Source organism: Balearica regulorum, chromosome Z (genome assembly GCF_011004875.1).
Source record: "Balearica regulorum gibbericeps isolate bBalReg1 chromosome Z, bBalReg1.pri, whole genome shotgun sequence".
NCBI lineage: Eukaryota > Metazoa > Chordata > Aves > Gruiformes > Gruidae > Balearica > Balearica regulorum.
Genome location: NC_046220.1, coordinates 45,697,963 through 45,715,819, shown reverse-complemented (window position 1 = coordinate 45,715,819; position 17,857 = coordinate 45,697,963). Strand labels below are relative to the sequence as shown.

The following is a 17,857-nucleotide window of genomic DNA, read 5'->3' as shown; positions in this document are numbered from 1 at the left end:
TCCAACAGAAATTTTCCATTTATCTTTTAAATGGTTCAGCACTTTCAAACTATGCCAAAGAGAATAAATAGCACTCAGTGCATAATTTAACTTAAAGAGACACAACAACATGATTTTTTAGCACTACAGAAATACATCATACTACAGAAAAGAATGCTCTTTACAGCCCCTTGTGTGAAAGAAATTCTTCGCACAAAACCACCATGACAGTACTATTATTTGTTGTCAGTATAGCCAGGTGACTAAGACAGTAGACTGAGCCTTAGAATAGTTCCTTTACGTTTCCAATAATAAACAGCTCTAGAACTGTTAATCACTTAGCTTTAGCTTTACAAATGAAGTAAATGTGAGAAAGACTAATTTTTATGGCACAATTCCTTGGTGGATTTTTTTTTGGTGTTAGATAATTCTAAAGACCTCAGAATTCTTCTGTATGCAAGTTTAAAGGAGTTCTGTGGAGTCCATGTTGGATTTTGATCTTTTAATCATAGCGCCTTCAGTAAAAAATGAATTGAAAATCATCTGACATTAAAAAGGACAAAATAAGGGCCTATATTTATCAAAAGCAATATAATAAGGTACTTTGGAAAGGCACATGTGGTCTGTCACTTCAACTCAAGTTCTTATCTGGAGGACTTGTCCAGGAAAAACAAAGGCAGAAACAAAAAGAATGAAAAATAGATTCAAAAGGTGATGCTGAAAATTACTATTTGTGATAGTCTGCACTCCTACACTTGTTTGGATTAATATTACACTTTATTATTGTTAGTGGTTTATATAACATGACTCCTATCAAATTTCAGAGGCTTAATCCAAGGTACATCTGAGCAGCCTTAAATCACTACAAGAAAGGGATGTAGCAAGCATTTTGTTTATGGGTTCTCAGACTAACATCATCATTATTTTATGAAAACTTTCATATGTAGAGTAACCCTGAATGGTAAAAAAAACAACAAAAGAAAAAAACACCCCCCCACACACACACCACCACCACCAAAAAAACCCATCCAAACACCCTCCGCCAAAAAACAAACTCCACCAAAACCATATAAGCATTTATTTGGGAAAACAAAACCAAAAACAAACAAACAAAAAAAGCCCCCCCACAATCCTTTTCTTAAAATAATTTGGTTTACATTAGTGCAAGTAAGACCAGAACAAAACAAAATTTCTAAGTATGCATCCCAAAAATGAAGAGCTCTGAATGCTTCTCAAATGGCAATTCTTTTCAGAGGTGCTTTGATTTGGGCATAACATTTCAGCCATGTTTTCAATTTATCAGCTGCAAGAGAGAAGCAGTACTGGTATCTTCTTTCCTCCCAGAAAATAATCAGTGCTTTTGGCAGGATTCAAATGACAGCTCAGATGAGAAGCCTTGTCCCAAGAGGCAGCAGTAAGATTGCATGATTTTATGCTGTATAGGTAGGGTGAAAACGTCTGTGTTTTACAAGATGGCAGATAATAACCCTGTTCTGAAGTTTTGCCAGAAAGGAAGTGAAGGAAAGTACATTGTAGGAGTTACAGTCTTAAGTACCTGGAGGCCCAACTCCCCTCCCCCCACAGGCTAGTCCCTAAATCAGACTACATTTTTGAGGTACACCATGCAATTGCCTCTGGGTCTTGTATGACCATTAGATGATTTCTGGCTAGGGACTCAGGCTGGAATTTCAAAGCAAAGAGAGCAATGAAAAATATTAAGAACTCAACTACGTAAGTCACCACAGAACCATTTCAAATGGATTTTGAGGCATTTCGTTTTCTGATGACAAATGACAGGTATTTCAAGAGAAATATGTATTTGCATTATATATATATATGTATGTATGGGGAAGGAAGGAAAGATACATTTCTTTCAGCAGAATAGAGCTGTGTTGACTATAGATTTTTCATCTACCCTCAACCTAAAAAAACACAAGCGTGGTTTCAAGCCTGAATTTGAAGGAATAATGAAACATGCAACCTGATGAGGAACAGACAGATGTTCTGAGGGTCCAAAAGGACTTGTGAATAGAAAGACTAACAAGTTTTTTCTACTCTGACTCATTTTTTTCTACTTAGTAGGTATATGGCAATACCAAAGATGTTAGGATTAGGAATTAGGGTTTAAAAGCTCATTTCAAGTGCTGAATCAATTTAATACAAAATATTGTAATAGCAGTATTACCTTTTCAAGAACATACAGATGGATACATAAGCCATCAGTTCAGCAATGAAACAACAGGTGACTGAAGATTCTGACTGGAAATACATATTTGCAATGATCAAGATAAATGTATAGATATTAAAATCCAAAAATAATAGTAGACATCTGACGTGGTTCAGCCCCAGCCAGCAGCTGAGTGCCATGTGCTGCTCGCTCACCCCTCCCCCGGCGGGATGGGGAGGAGAACGGAAAAACAACGGCAAAGCCTCGAGGATTGGGGTAAGGACAGGTTACTGGGATGGCAAGGGAGAGGGAAAAACAATCAACAGCAGTGCTGATAACAGATATCCACAATGGGTGATGACAGAGAATGATTTACCGATCCAACAACCGACCGACTGGACCTCAGCCCGTCCCGTATCCACACTGAGATGAGGGAGGAAGAAAGGCTCTCTTCATGTTGCTGGAGTCGGCCAGCCACTTCGTCCACCATGGGTGCCTCTTCACTCTTCCAGTCAATTACTGCCAGTGAGGTGGCATACGATGATGGTGCACTTCGCACAAAATTTTGCCACATGGGTCGGGTACACTGGACTTCATCGGGGTCTGTGGGCAACTGTGCGTTGTCGGGATCATAATAAACCATCTCCCACACAGCTAATTCCCTCAGATATTGAATACCTCTCTCCATGGTGGTCCACTTGCCTGGCCGACATACGACATCTTCGCTGAAAGGATACCTTTCCCTCACACTTGACAGGAGTCGCCTCCAGAGGCTAAGGGCCTGTGCCTTCTTCCCAATTGCCTTGTCAATGCCCCCTTCCCCAGACAAGGATCCCAGTTGCTTGGCCTCCAGTTCCAGGCTACTGGCCCCATTATCCCAGCGGCAGAGCAGCCAGGTAATAACATGCTCCCCTGGAAGGCAGCTGAAATCTTTCCACATATCTCACAGCTCACTCAGGGACAGGGATCAGGTGATCACTTCTGGTTCTGGTTCTTCTTCTTGTTCTCGTGACGGTCCCAGTTCATCATCATCTCTCACTAAGCAAACCGATTTCCTTGTGTATTTCTTTTTGTGTATAGGGGCGACTGATACTGGTATAGGTTGATCTTTTAGCTCGGCTACAGTGCCTGTTGCGGGGGTTTGGGTAGCTGCAGTGCCTGTTGCAGGGGCTTGGGCAGCTGCAGTGCCTGTGGGTCCACTCTCTCCCTCTGGATGGTGCTGTCTACTATCAAGCAGTGTTTGATAGATTGTGGCCAGGGCCCAGCACAGCGCAGTAAGTTGTGTCTCCTTAGAATCCCCCCAGCATTTTCCTTTCAAATATCCTACCATTTTATCAGGGTCTTGCAGTTGTTCGGGAGTGAAGCTCCAAACCATTGGGGGTGAAAAGGTCTCTAGATACCCACCCATACTCTCCCACATGCCATGCCAGCCCTGATCATTCAGCCTTGGGGAAGATCCCTGGGTGGTACTCTTGAAGCAATTTTTGCTAACCCTGAACAGGACTTGGAAAGCATGCAGGAGACCTAGCAATAGGAATATACTGGCCTGAACATTCCAAGGGTATTCAAAATTCTCCAAAATTGTTGTAACCAACCAAAAGGGAAAAGGGGAGGTCAAAGAGTGGGAGAAGGTATCCCCCTCCCTGTCTTCCCCACAGATTGGGTGCAATTATTAATCAATTCTGAAAAATATTGGCTGAGGTACGGGCCTGACCTAAATGCTACATACACATACCAGCTCAGACCCATGACTGTCAATGATATCTTCTCATAAGTCATTATCACACAGTACAACAACATGAGAACACGAACCCCTCTCCCAGCGGTGATAAAGAATGCCGCAGGGATTACATAGAGTAAACACGGGTTTACAAACCAGAGCCATGTGACCAAACAGAACATCATTATGACCAGTGACAGTTTCAATAACATTATAAATGCTTATAACAACTTTGTGTTAACACACTTGGGTCAGACTTGTCCTTATCACAACCCCTCGAGCCCCACGTTGGGCACCAAAAAAGACTGTGGTGGGTTGACCCTGGCTGGGGCCCAGGTGCCCACCAGAGCCGCTCTATCACTGTCCTCCTTCATTAGACAGGGGAGAAAAAGTACAACGAAAAGCTTGTGGGTCGAGATAAGGACAGGGAGAGATCATTCACTAATTATCATCACGAGCAAAACAGACCGAACTTAGAGAGGGAATTCATCTAATTTATTACTAGGCAAAACAGAGTAGAGGAATGAGAAATAAAATCAAATCTTAAAACACCTCCCCCCACCCCTCCCATCTTCCCGGGCTCAACTTCACTCCCGGCTTCAACCTCCACCCCCCTCAGTGGCACAGGGGGACGGGGAATGGGGGTTACGGTCAGTTCATCACACGGTGTTTCTGCTGCTTCTTCATGCTCTCTCCCTCTGGATGGTGCTGTCTACTATCAAGCAGTGTTTGACAGATTGTGGCCAGGGCCCAGCACAGCGCAGTAAGTTGTGTCTCCTTAGAATCCCCACAGCATTTTCCTTTCAAATATTCTATCATTTTATCAGGGTCTTGCAGTTGTTCGGGAGTGAAGCTCCAAACCATTGGGGGTGAAAAGGTCTCTAGATACCTGCCCATACTCTCCCACATGCCATGCCAGCCCTGATCATTCAGCCTTGGGGAAGATCCCTGGGTGGTACTCTTGAAAATCAGGGGAGAGCGCGAACGCAGTCCCTCACTACCACAAATTATGCAGTCGAGTTTCCCGCATTTGGGGAAATCGCAGGGGTCAGCACACCCGGAGTGCAGGGGATGAGCCTCGCCCTGGGAAAACAACCTGCCTGATCATGGCGTCTCCCCTGCCAGGTAAGTATGCACATGTAACTTCTGGTCTTTCCAAGTAACTAGCATATTCCTACTTTTATTGGTTGTTTCCTACTGCTCAGAAATATTTAGGGAGTTGCCCAATACATGTCTAAAAACTGATTTTAACAAATCTCCTGAGACTTCATTAATTGTGAACCCAATGGAAGTTTTGTCCCCAGAAAAGTATATAACATTCTAAAGTAAGAAGCAGTTACAACTTTTTCCCATTGTCCCTTTTTAGAACAGGTTTAAGCAGGACGCAGATGTCCCTAACCAGCAAAACGTATGCACTTATTTTTTCTTTGCATGACATTGCAGATTTATATTACACATTCAGTCAAGTTTCAAAAAGGGAAGTGTTCTTTTATTGTTCCTCATTTATATTATCTGTTCAGCATCTAGATAAGGACTTGTCTTTTTCACGAAGCATTCAGGTTCTACACTTCTCTAACAACCCTTATGCTAAATTGTTCTTCTTTTTCTTGACTTCCTCCATCCTCGCTCACTGTGTGTGCCATGACCAAAATCCCCATCTAATTATTTTGTTGCATCCTTTATTCTCTTTCTTGTCACTTAACATCATTTAAATTCCAAATTTATTAGGGTTTTTTTTTCAATAAGGACCAGGGGGGGGAAAGAAAAAAATCCCTCACCTAGGTTCTCATCATTAGGAAACAACAGTGACAAATACAAATCTTACTGTATTCATTTATTGCATTGAATTTTGCCGCCTTCTTCCACTTAGGAATCTTAGCAGCACAGAAGCAAACCAACTGCAAACTTAAGAACATATAAAAGATACTAAGCACTTGGTTGTTCTGAGCCACAAACAAGAAGCCAAAATTAGTTCCCAACCATTATAGATCAAGATAGAGATCACTACCTTGAGTTATGCACCTGATTAGATAATAACTGCCATTGTTAGTAACATTTTTAAAGCTCCAGCCCATTTAAAAACCAAAGAGGCCACAAATCTACCTAAAAATTCCTTTGGAAGAGTAGATAACATAAGTCTTCCAATCACTACACTAGCAAGTACAGCCTTCTGCTCCTTAGGTTTTGGGTTTGTGGGGTTTTTTTGGTTTGTGTCTTTTTTTTTTTTTTTAAACCTTCCTTCTCCCTTCAGAAAATACAAGCATGTGTGGAAAAAGGGTTATACCTGTATATAGAGCATAGTCATTACAAAAGACTTCTAAAGGCAATCTACTTTTTAAATTTAATTTTACTTCCAGAAGAGAACTAGTAGAAAATCTGAATGCTTGGAAATCATAGTGCTGAGTGTTGAAGAAAAGCCCTGAACAACATAGGTGCTTGAGGATTTCTCTCTTATATCCATACCTCCAGTCTGGGCACTCTGTTGTTAAAAGCACGACTTCTGACAGATGCCAGTCTACACTGAACAGTCCACTACCTGCAACAGAAAAGCAACCCTTACCACTTATACCACCAAAATATCCTACATTCTTTCCTAACGTAACCAGTGATGCCAGGCAGAGGTTATATAAAGGTCCACATATAAACAGTTGCCAAGAGTGGAAGTACCAGAGGAACTTTTTCCTAAAAGCGGCCAGAGCCACAATAACATGTTTTAAGATACAGGTTTGACCGTCCTTCAGCAGCAAAGTCCTTGCCCTGCCCTAGATAAATGTTTAACAATTGAAGCAGAACGTAGGACAAGAATGCAGTTCTTCCATCTGAATCCTAAAAGAAACAACCAGTTTCAAAAAGTTTTGAAAGACAGTGTATAGAGAAATCAATTCATGGGTTTCAGGCTGTGAATTCTAAGGCTGTAGCTCCCCTAAGTTCTGACTAAAGCACAAAAGTCCCCAGAGTGAGACCAGTGTTCAGAATACACCAGGAAGGCTGAAGAACATCTCATTACTCTTTTGTCATCTAGCTTTTTAGGCTGTCATCCCCACAAAACTTTGTGTAAGACTGAGACAACTGTCTTTGCTAGGCATGGCAAAGGAGGAAGCCTGTGACAAGAAGGATAACTTTGTCAATTACAGTTCCTTTATTTAGTGCAGCAACATCAACTGAAATAAATACAATTATTTGTACATAATACAAAAATATAACCCTTCATAAAGTTTATACTGTGCTAGGAATTATGTATTGCATTTGAACAGTTTATATATAACATTTTCTCTTAAATAATGTGGACAGGTACACTTAGCCAAATGAATGTAATAGCATTTTGTCTAATTTAAAGACAAACACACAAAGAGCAGTTTATCAGTTTAGTGTATCCACATATCCAACCTCAGATTTGAGAGCAAACTAACAGTTTTTAAGTTTTCCCTTTGCCACGGTTCTGTATTGATAGCACAGTGGTTCTATAACCAAATGGTGAATTGAATTTTCAATAGTAGCATTTATTTGTAGATACAGAAAAGCATCATCCAGACAACCAGCTTAAGGCACCATGGTTTCCACAATGGACACATGAAATTACAGACAAAAAACAGTTTTAAAGAAGGCTATGACTGTTTAGCTACAGTACCACATTGAACAACAATCTATTCTTTAAATATATTCTTGGACAATATATTCAGTCAACTAGCGTGGCTTGTGTTTATTCTCTTTTTTAAGAAGTAAAATGTAAGATTTTGACATTGTTACAATCTCAAGAATGCCTCAAATCTTTGGAAAAAAATTCTCCCTCATCCCTCCATTTTAAAATGTAAAAAAAAATTCCAGCTGTCACTCTTGCAAGATAATTCTTTTACAGATTTTTTAGAAATACAATTTCCAACATGTTATATAGAAAAAGTCCACAAAATTATTTTATTCTCCTTTAAAAAAAAAAGTATATCTAACTACTGATAACTGCCTCCCCACCTCCCCCCTTGTTCTGTATTCCACCTGTCTCCGCTATGAACAGTGCTGGTAAACAATTCATTTAAATGAAATCAAGTTTCTTCTGAAGTCCTACAGAGCAAACACAAGCCCTCAATTTGCTCAAGACCTCCTCCCTAAAAATATCGCATGATGTTATCTGAAAGCTAAAACAATACAAAGTGGAACTAGCATCCTGAAAGCACGCGCCACAAAGACCCAAATGGCTACCTTGTTAAAACTGTCTTAAACCCTGGAGTGAAAAGTACAATTTGAATAGGATAGGACAAGGAGTAAATTTGTAAAATTGCACTACAGAAATTGTGTGTTCCAAATTGTACATAGTAGTTCAGACACAGAACTACAGTTAGGACACATCCACAGAACCATTATGAATTTCAGAAAATGTTCCAGCCGCATCAGAAGCTGACGTCAAAAGATGATGAGCGTGACAAGTCATTGCAGCTTACCTAGTTCCACTCACTGAGTAGGGGATAGAAAAATTTATCAGAGGAAAAGAAAGAGTAGATTTGGAATCACACATCACATACTTGAAGATGTATTTTCCAAATTACTATGAATTCTGACAATACCCCCTCCATTTACCGGTCCCTACATTTCAGAGTAGGGTCGTCTGCAATTACTTGTAATGAATAACCAATTGCCACTATAGGTTTGATATATTATTCCATGAATCCCCAAAGGTTTTCCTTTGTATATTGATCTCGTTGGTCAGCCAAAACCTTGGCTCTTACCTGCACTTGGTGCAGAGAGTTGATGAGATTTTTCTGTGCCTTACAATAATGTCAATCTTGAAGTCAGCCATTTAATTGCCAGTGTACGGAATAACCCCAAGATTCTCCCCATTTTTGTATTACAAATGCAAGTAGCACATAAAATGCAAAGTTGCCTTTTGTTACCTCTTTTGCCTTAGGCCCAATGAGCAGAAGTCTTGTTATACTGCTTCTGCATGTTTTGCACCTGAACCCTTAAAGTTTATCAACTTTCACACTGTCATTAATTTCCTGAATTTCAGTGAAACACTTCCTCAGAAGTAAACTACAAAGGTCATGTGTTGTCATATGTACAATCAACTATTAAGAAGTATATTTCAGACTCCAGTAACTCAACGAGCAACAGTGATTTCCTCCATTTCAAATAAACTTAAAATAAATAATTTGAATTAAAATAACAACTTCAATCACAACAGCTATGTAGCATATAAAAACTAAGAACTATAGAGAATTAATCTTGCTATTGTTATAAACATTGGCTTCCTGCAGCACAGGAAATTTCTGATTCAATCAATAGCAAAATTTTCTAAGCTACTAGCTAAAATCTAGATGTAAGAAGGTCACAAAACTGGGAAAAGAGGTTGGAATAACATTCTGTATGTTAAAACCAGACATTCTTCGCCTAAGTGAATTGTCTATACCTTAAGCTCAGAAGAGGTCACGATTAACTGGTCATGCTCTGCATGTGCTCAGATCTCCGAACAGCTGGTAACTTTAGGATACAATTTATCTGTAAGTACCTAAAACAGCCTTCTATTCCTTTTGCATGACTGGGTTAATGATAAATTAATACAAGGAAACTGAAATAATTTTGTATGGTTGGTTCCAACCTCAGTTACCTCAACAGACATATGACAAAAAAGTACTTATAAAAGCAGCACAAATATAAAAGCTCCATGACAAAGGTAAAAAAAAAAAAAAAAAAGCAGTACAGGCTTGCTCAGTGGTTGTTAGCTATTTTGCCTCCTGGCAGATGAAAGAAGTTATCTTCTTTCAGTTTAAGATGTTCTGGTAAATCTAGCTGTCTTTTTGCTTCTTCAATGTCTTCCTGAATTGCTGAAATGAGCGCCTCTGAAAAAGATAAGAATAGAGATATTTAAAAGTTGGTTTGAATTCTGAATACACAATAGCAAGTGAAAAAAGGAGTACCATAGAATACCAAACAAAAATCACAGAAGTAGAATATAATCATTACCACAAGGTTTGAAAGGCAAAAATCATTGGGTTTAAAATGCCTTTTTTCTTTTTAAACATGTCAGAGTTGTGTTTTTCACCATTATAAGCACTACCCTTTCCCTGTTCCAAAAGACATTTTAGCAAAATATCAACAGTTTCATGAACCATTTCAAGTCTACCAGAGCTGCATTTTAAAAATAAATTAACAGACTAGGCCGATGCTTTTACAACAAGTTCATGATTTTAAAATTACTCCTCAGACAAGTGACACAACAATACAATTTTTAGTGTGATACACTAGAAGATGTGGGAGTATGTTTTTGTTTGGTTGGGTTTTTTAATTAAACCAACTTGTACATTTAGCTTATGAAAACATTTTACTGAAATTTCAATGGTTAACAGATAAAACATCTCATTATGGAAAGAGAGACAGTGAAGACACAGTACTTGCATGGACAGGACAAGTAAGAAACTAGTTTGAGGGAGACCTGCAATACTGACCTAAAGAATCAAAGTTTTTTTCCGGTCGAATATATCCAGTTATGACTATACTAAGAATTTCTCCATAAAAGTCTTCTTTGAAGGTGTGAATAATGTGCGTTTCCTAAAGAAAGAGAAATAAGTTGGCATTTATTATGAACTTTGAGTGCATTTCCCTCATCGTAAGGATGTACAGCTAATACCCCTAATTTAAATTCTCCCCAACACATACCAATAAAAGGGACATTTAGTTTATCATGTATAATGCAAGATTAAAAGGCTAGGGCTTCTTCTTATGTTAGGAAGAAGAATTGTACTTTGCATGGAATTAAAAACAAAAAATTTAGAAAGCGCCATTACTCAGGAGAAATGCTTCACTACTTCTTGGAGGTAAGATTTCCAAGGTGGCAAATCACAAACAAAGCTTAACATTTTGTTGTTAAGTTGATGCATCTAAAGAACTATGAAGATTTGGATTGAATTAGTTGGCTTAAGGAGAGCTTTTACAGCCAGCTCACAGGGGAACTGAATGCTAAAATTCGAGGAGTGAGTGCCAAGACAGGGTTCCATCTTGCACTCAAAACCATTTTAAGCACATCTCCCTCTCCAACATAGGCCCACCCATAGCATATACTAGCAGAGGTATCAGGTGGAAAGCTTTTGACTATTTGTTCAGAAAAGTTATCTTTTATCAAAAAGTATACATTTGCGTAAGACAAACACATTATGGAGTCTTCACACACCCATAACTTTAGAAGCAAAGATTCATGCCCAAATAAAAGTGTTTTAAACAATTAAAACAGAGCTCTGCAAGGCTCAGGAAAAGCACCAGCACCTGACAGCAAGAAAACCACAGCTGTCACAGCTCAGGATTTTAACTCAACTCCTCCACCCTATTATCATCTACCTTTGCATATTTATTCTGTATATGAAGCCACAGCACCTCATGTATGGATTCCATAGTTTAAGAGAAGAATTAATATAAAATCATCACAAATTAAGATGCCCCAACATCTCTTATTTTAAATGTAGATAGCTTGGAGACAACAATAGATTAGTATGTTCCAGCTCATGCTTTCATAACCAGTAAATTCAATGCATCTATCAAGCTTATGTTTAGTTAGCTATTTCAGCACCATAAGCAACCACCATTTCAGAAATGCTGTTAAATTTTTATTTTGGAAGTATTTAAGTAGTGATGGAATAAAAAGAAGAAAATAAATTTTATTCACCTATAGCTGCATGCTCTCTGGCTACTAAGTGTTTCCTTTTCAGAATACAAACATATGATATAGATACCAAATACATTTCTAAGAGCAAACAGAATTTCTAAATCTCATTATAGATCAAATTCTGCTTATCTTATTAAAATTCAATATCTGGCTCATTTATTATAATAAAAATCCCCCACAAAGCAAAATTCTTACCACTGATTTCTTAACATTCTTATAGAAAGGATTCCATCCTATGCTCAAAACCATTTTATGCACATCTCCATTTCCAACACAGGCCCATCCATAGTATATACCAGTAGAGATATCAGATGGAAAGCTTTCAACTACTTGCTCAGAAAAGTTAGCTGCAAAAATTTTAGAAAGTGTAAAGTGTGAGTGAGTTCATGTAAGTCAAGGACATAATGGAATCTTCAAACATTTGAAAGCCAAACTGTGCCTAGATACTGCTTACAAACATAACACTGGTGATGATGAGAATGATGCAACGTGCCATTTGGCAAAGTAGAAAATACAAAACAGTTTCATAAAATTCAGTCCCTGTGGTAATACCAGAGTTATCACATCTTTCATGCATACTATATTTTATAGTTATACACATTTTATTCTGTGGTAATAATTAATAAATGTGTATGCAATATATCCAGTCAGAACACATTTCACTCTTGGTATAACTATCATAGCTTTAATATGATGAAAAATGAGAAAAAATTCAAGTTTCTTCTGCACTATAAAATAGCATCAGAGCTATTTACTTGTCAGTAAAATAACTATTTATAAAATAAAATATGTAGAAATAAATGAAATTATGATTTAGTCACCTGTCATTTTTGTACAAGTTGCCTTTCAGAAGAATCTGTGGATTTCTGGGATTTTTTTTAAAACTACCTATCTACAGTAAAATAAATTCCCTTCTGACTGAACCTAACCTTCTTTCAAAATCAGTATCCTACTCCTACTTCCCATACGAGTAGATCTCTTCATGCAAGACATCAAGTTTATTTGAAAGAGTTTATGGTTACTGAATTTTTATCAAAGCTCACAAGCAGTAACAACTTCCCTACCCTATTTCCTAGTACCAATTCACCATTTATACACAATCAAGAGAAAAATGCAAAATTATTGACAGATGTTGTCAGAAATCCAGCACCTCAAGATTAGTCTTATAAAGTTTCCTTGTCTGCTAGGAATGGTGCAACATGACTGTTGACTTCAGTGTCTAAGGTCAAAATTCACTTGAATTACACATCTAGCTGTATTTAAACAACTGAAACAGAGATGAGTAATAGGAAAACATATTTCTTCGTAGGCCAAGCCCACTTGCTCTGTTTTTCAACCTCTGCCATTACTCCCCCTGAACTTCCTTCCTTACAGCTATTCCCAATGCCCACTCCCTTTCTTGTTCCTAGTCTGCGCTTTATGTGAACGGATATTTTTCCAAGCTGCCCCACCACAACACCCTGCATGTGATCACTTAGGTACATCCTGTACACCTTCATAACGACCATTAGATGATTAAACGAACAAAACAAAAAAAACAAAAAACAAAAAACAAAAAACAAAAAAACAAAAAACAAAAAACAAAAAACAAAAAACAAAAAACAAAAAACAAAAAACAACACAAACCCAAAACCAAGACTGAAAGAAACCACTTAACAGACTGAAGGAAAAATAACAGAAAAAAGGGTACAAGACTCTAAGCAATGTAAGGGGGGGGAGGGGAAGTCGAGAAAATGCTATCGCGGAACAAGGCAAGCCTATTCACAGAAAGAGCAAGTCACGCCAATAGCGCCGTGGTGCGGGATAGCTGGGCGCCTCCCGACTCCAAACGGCCTCAGTCACCCGCCACCGAGCTCCCGCACCCCCAGCCGGCAGGACAACCAGGCGCCCGTGCTCCCCCTGGGCGGCGGCGGCGGCTCCGCACGGCACGGCTCCGCTCAGCTGCTCTCAGCGCTACCGGCGGCTGAAACCCGCCGGGCCCGACCCCGGCGGGTGCGGACCACCGGCCCCGCGCGGGCTGGCCGAGGCCGAGCCGTGGCGAACGCCTCGCCGGTGGCCTCCACGGGGGTGTTACCCTCACCCGGCCGGGGGAGGCGGAGTGACACCGCCCCGGGTCGGGCCCCCGCGCACCCCGCTCACCCGTGGGGATGCCCAGCTCCTTGGAGCCTCTGCCGAAGCCCTTCACCACCTCCCCGCGGCAGAAGTACGGCAGGTGCCTCATGGCGGGCGGCGGCAACCGTTGGAACGGGCACGCGACGCCCGCGAGAGCCGCCCGCAGCTCCCAGCCCAGCGCCTCGCGGAACCGCTTCCCTGTGCGCGCAGCGCTCCCCACCACCTTGCCCTCGGCGCTACCAAAAAGAGGGGAGGAATCTGCCGAATCGTTCCAGTTTTCAATTCATACAATTTTCTGCCTCCCCTCAAGAATGGACTTGCCCACACGGCCACTACCACTCCACCCATGGGGGGGTGGGTGTGATCTGCGCATGCTCAGTCTAACACCTAGCTAGCTCTCTGGGTGTGGTGGTTGAGTCGCGGGAAGGGGCGTCTCGCTGCAGCCTGGCGGCTCTGCCCGGGGCCCCGCTCTCTCCCTTCGCGTAGGGTCGCGTCGCTTCGCGGGCAGGGCGGGCCAGAGGCCGCTGGTGTGGTGGCGGCGGCCTTTCTACCCGGCCGGGCAGGGGCTGTCCCGACTTCCCGCTCTGGGTGTGAAAAGGGCTCGTTGATAAACCCTCCTGCCCCCGTCGCGCCGTGTTACAGGCCGGCAGCGCGGCCTTGGTGCCGCCCGGAGGGTCGGCGTCAGCCCAGGGGCTGCGGGAGGCGAGGCGGAGCGGCGTGTCGCGACACACAGGGCCCGCTCCCGGAGGCTGAGCGCCAGGCCGCGCTGGGCAGGCCGCTTGCGGGGGCTGGGAAGGACAGCGGGTCACCCGCTTTGGGAGCCGAACCAGGGGACGTCTGCGGACGGAGGCAGGCGGTAGCGCTCACGGCGGTGTGAGTCCTGCGGACTGACTTCACTGGACTCCGTTCTCAGGGAGCGGCTGGATCCGGCCGGTCCGGAAGCTTTCATGCGATGAAAACTAACCAGGACAGCTGTGGCTGTTCAGCAGCAGCTCCTCAGGGTGACTGGCAGTTGCCGCACCTTTCTCCTCTTCCCTGAAAAGCTACCTCTGGCACTCAGCGCCCACGCGTAGTAATAGTTACTTCCTCCGTAACTCTGGTTTTACCTTTTCTTTCAGAAAAGGTCAAGTGCTTCAGAGCACATCAGACATTTGGGGAGAATAGATCTTTTTGTAACATGATAGCAATGAACTATTGCTACTATTAAAGTAGTTGCTTACTTTAAAAAACCAAAACCAGCAAAACAAAAACCCCACAAACATTTTTACTCCCCACTGATTTGCCATCATGCTCACATCTCCTTTTTTACCCCTGGTAGTGCAGGAATTTCCTTTGGAAAAAAAGCATCAAGACAGAAATGTTCACCCTGTGCTCACTCTATATACTTAAAGGAAAGTGAAGGGTAACTCAGCAATTCCCTTCAGTTCCTGTTTCCAGTTGCACTTTATGTCCTAGCTGTGTTGTTAAATCCTTTGAATGTCTTTAGGTGATTCACACTCTCTTTTCTATTGTCCAGCTCAAATAAATTTAGTTTGCATGATTTCAAAATAGTGTTGTTAGGTGTGAAGAATGTCTGTAATCTGTTTAAAGTACAGAGCATGCAGCCTGCCAGCAGACAGTCTGTATCAGTGGTATAGATGCCATTTGAGTTCTGGGGTCTCATTCAGCACAGCTACGCTGCACATAAGCATATTTGTGTATAAGCACATATCTATATCTAGAAATACCACCAAAGTCATTGAAGTGAATTTCCAGTCTTTCCCCCTTTTTCTTGTAAAACACAGTTGCTACAAAAATATTTCAGGACTTACCTCTGATTCTGTTAGTTATTTTTTTAATGGGGAAAAGCAGTGTAAACACCTATGACTTGTGCTTATATCTAGTTGCATTCCAACTAAATAACTTTTTAAAATGGGAACTGTCCTGAGAAACTGCCTTACATGTCATACCATAAAACACTGAATGCTACCAGTTAGTGGAAGCTGTGGACAGAAACTATTTAATATAAGAAGGTCAAAGTTATTTTAAAAAGTGATTCTGCCTCAGACTTACCCTCTTTTTTATTTTTTTTCTCTTATCCCAATTCCTCACTACCTTTTTCATGCTAACATTTAAATTCATTACTTCAGTTTAAATACCTTTGACTGACTTACAGAATCATTAGATACCTAGCTGTAACTGAGCAACAGAATGGTGATATGTAAGAAGGAAAAGTGGAAGAGAATAGAAGTCCTAAGTATGCTATGACTGCATCTATTCTGTTCTGCGCTCTCCAAGCACATAAAGAATAATGTTACAAAAAGTGTTTTCAGTGATACTTCCCAATGAAAGTGTCTTGGATGTTAGGTCCAAATCCCGACATTGTTACATAGTTGCTTAACTAATGGTAGACCATTAACAGTTGACAATGTGACCCCACGGCTATTAGAATTGTTAATTTCAGCTGAATAGCAAGAAACAAACCAAAACAAATTATATTTTCCAGAATATGTTTCTTCCTGATAGTAATGAGTTATGCATCATGTTATAATTCATATTTAAGGAGGTATAAGTTTGTGTTCTTCGATTTTTGTTTGGTTTTGTTTGGTTGGTTGGTGTTTTTTTTTAAATGAATACATCTTTACAGAATAAATGTTGATGTTCTTGTGATAACCACAAGATGGCATGCAATGTCTTCTTTTTCAGTGTCTGTAGGTTCGGGCATAAGGGTTACAACCTCAGTAACAGAGAGGACGGTGAGACATACTAAGTTAAGGAAGTATTTGTTTAAGAACTGCGTGGTTAGGTAATTTCACAGAAGTCTAACTGATGATTTCTATCTCATTCTGTCAAATAGTTGTAAGTTTAATCATTTTTATCGCTCATCATGATGAGTTGCTGTGATCCAGCTAAAACTTAAGCTGTTCTTGATACTAGACATGTTTTTCTTTTGTTATCCATTGTACCTAGTTCATCTTGGAGAGGGGGTCTTGAATGAGTAGAATTTACTTACCTGTACTAAAATTTAGTAGACCTAGTAGACATGTTTCTTCCAAAAGTGTCATCAAATTTTAATGAAGAGCCTGTCTGCTAGCATTGCCAGCCAAGAGAATAGCGGTTTGATAGTTCATACCTGCAATGAGAAAATGCAGGCACTCTTTCAGGCAGCTAGGAAGGAAGTTCTGTTCCCTGTTTATGCTGCTTTATCTACAGCTATTGTGGTCAGTGAAAAATGTTTAAATATTTTTCTAGTATATATATACAGCCATAGAAATCAGAATAAAGAAAACAGAGCATGTGTTATGTCATCTGTGTAGGGCACGTGTCAGGTTACCTGATTGAATAGAAGCTTTGTGGACTCATCATGTTAACCAACATTAATACAATACAGAACATGCTCTGTTCATCTCGTTTCATAGTAAAACATATGACTTGTATCACATCACAACCCTGTGCCGGAGTCCTTGTCTCCTGCTGCAATGCTGCAAAAGGGTGCCTTCCTAGGCATGGCTTAAGGTGAGAGCAGGAATATCCTGTTTCCTCCATGTAAGATGGAAAAATAGTAAAAAAAAAAAAAAAAAAAAAATCTGCTGGATACTGGGGTATTTTAGGGCTGTCCTAGTCAAGCTGGAAATTCTGGTTACACCAGATTCAGTGAAATATTCAGGAGGTGACTCAGAGAAAAGAGTGCCATGTAGTAGAAGTAGTAGCATTTTAACCAGCTCCTTGGAAGTTTCCATTCCCAGCGTGACAAAACTCTCATTGATTCAGGAGTTCAATCCAAGGACACTCTGGCACACCTTACTTTTAGTGGGCTGAAACCAGGTGATGAAATCAGAGTACAAAGCTATATACAAAACACTCTTGCAAGAATGTCCAATAAATACACCTGCTTTTAAAGCATCTTTTCTGTATTTTAGTCTGGAATAGCAAACCACAGAAGTTAATTTTTTTTTATTTTTTTTTTTTAACATTCTGAAGTTTTGTTCCATTTGAAAAGACTGCTTTCTTCTAGAAGAAATAACTGCAGATAAACGTGGTGGCTACCCAGACTGCATTAGATTACAGTGAAGCAACAGCTACTATCAATGTCTGCATAGTAAGGCATAGCTGATATTATCTACTGACCAGTTTCTAGTATTTATAGAAAATTCCAGCAACTACCATTTGTGTGTTACTAAACAATGTGTGAGAGATTTGTTTGATTACTTACTGGTGCAATTCAGATATTGCAGAAATATGTCATAAATGCATA

The 17,857-nt window shown here is 40.4% G+C and overlaps 1 protein-coding gene and 1 non-coding gene across 3 annotated transcripts; both read right to left on the bottom strand.

Annotated features, from left to right (window-relative positions):
- Nucleotides 1–4,835: 4,835 nt before the first annotated feature.
- LOC142599627 (U1 spliceosomal RNA) lies at nt 4,836–4,999 on the bottom strand. The gene has a single exon (XR_012833205.1). It is a non-coding gene; the product is annotated as a U1 spliceosomal RNA (small nuclear RNA).
- Nucleotides 5,000–6,982: 1,983 nt separating this feature from the next.
- LOC104630781 (riboflavin kinase) lies at nt 6,983–13,871 on the bottom strand. Of its 2 annotated transcripts, none has more exons than XM_075739881.1 (4): nt 13,651–13,871; nt 11,707–11,858; nt 10,301–10,403; nt 6,983–9,694 (listed from the first exon to the last, which is right to left on the bottom strand). In XM_075739881.1, exons 1-4 carry the CDS (start codon nt 13,730–13,732, stop codon nt 9,564–9,566), a joined length of 468 nt encoding a protein of 155 aa, XP_075595996.1. In that variant the 5' UTR covers nt 13,733–13,871; the 3' UTR covers nt 6,983–9,563. The 2 variants fall into 2 exon arrangements, with proteins under 2 accessions (XP_075595996.1, XP_075595995.1); XM_075739880.1 differs by lacking the exon at nt 13,651–13,871 and adding an exon at nt 12,333–13,004.
- Nucleotides 13,872–17,857: the final 3,986 nt, after the last annotated feature.

Excerpts from the sequence above, each read along its gene's own strand:
- LOC104630781 (XM_075739881.1), bottom strand. The coding sequence starts at position 13,732 with ATGAGGCACCTGCCGTACTTCTGCCGCGGGGAGGTGGTGAAGGGCTTC. Across the intron at positions 11,859-13,650 it reads GGAGCTGGGCATCCCCACGG|CTAACTTTTCTGAGCAAGTA; the intron begins GTGAGCGGGGTG and ends AAATTTTTGCAG. Across the intron at positions 9,695-10,300 it reads AAAAAACTTTGATTCTTTAG|AGGCGCTCATTTCAGCAATT; the intron begins GTCAGTATTGCA and ends TATCTTTTTCAG.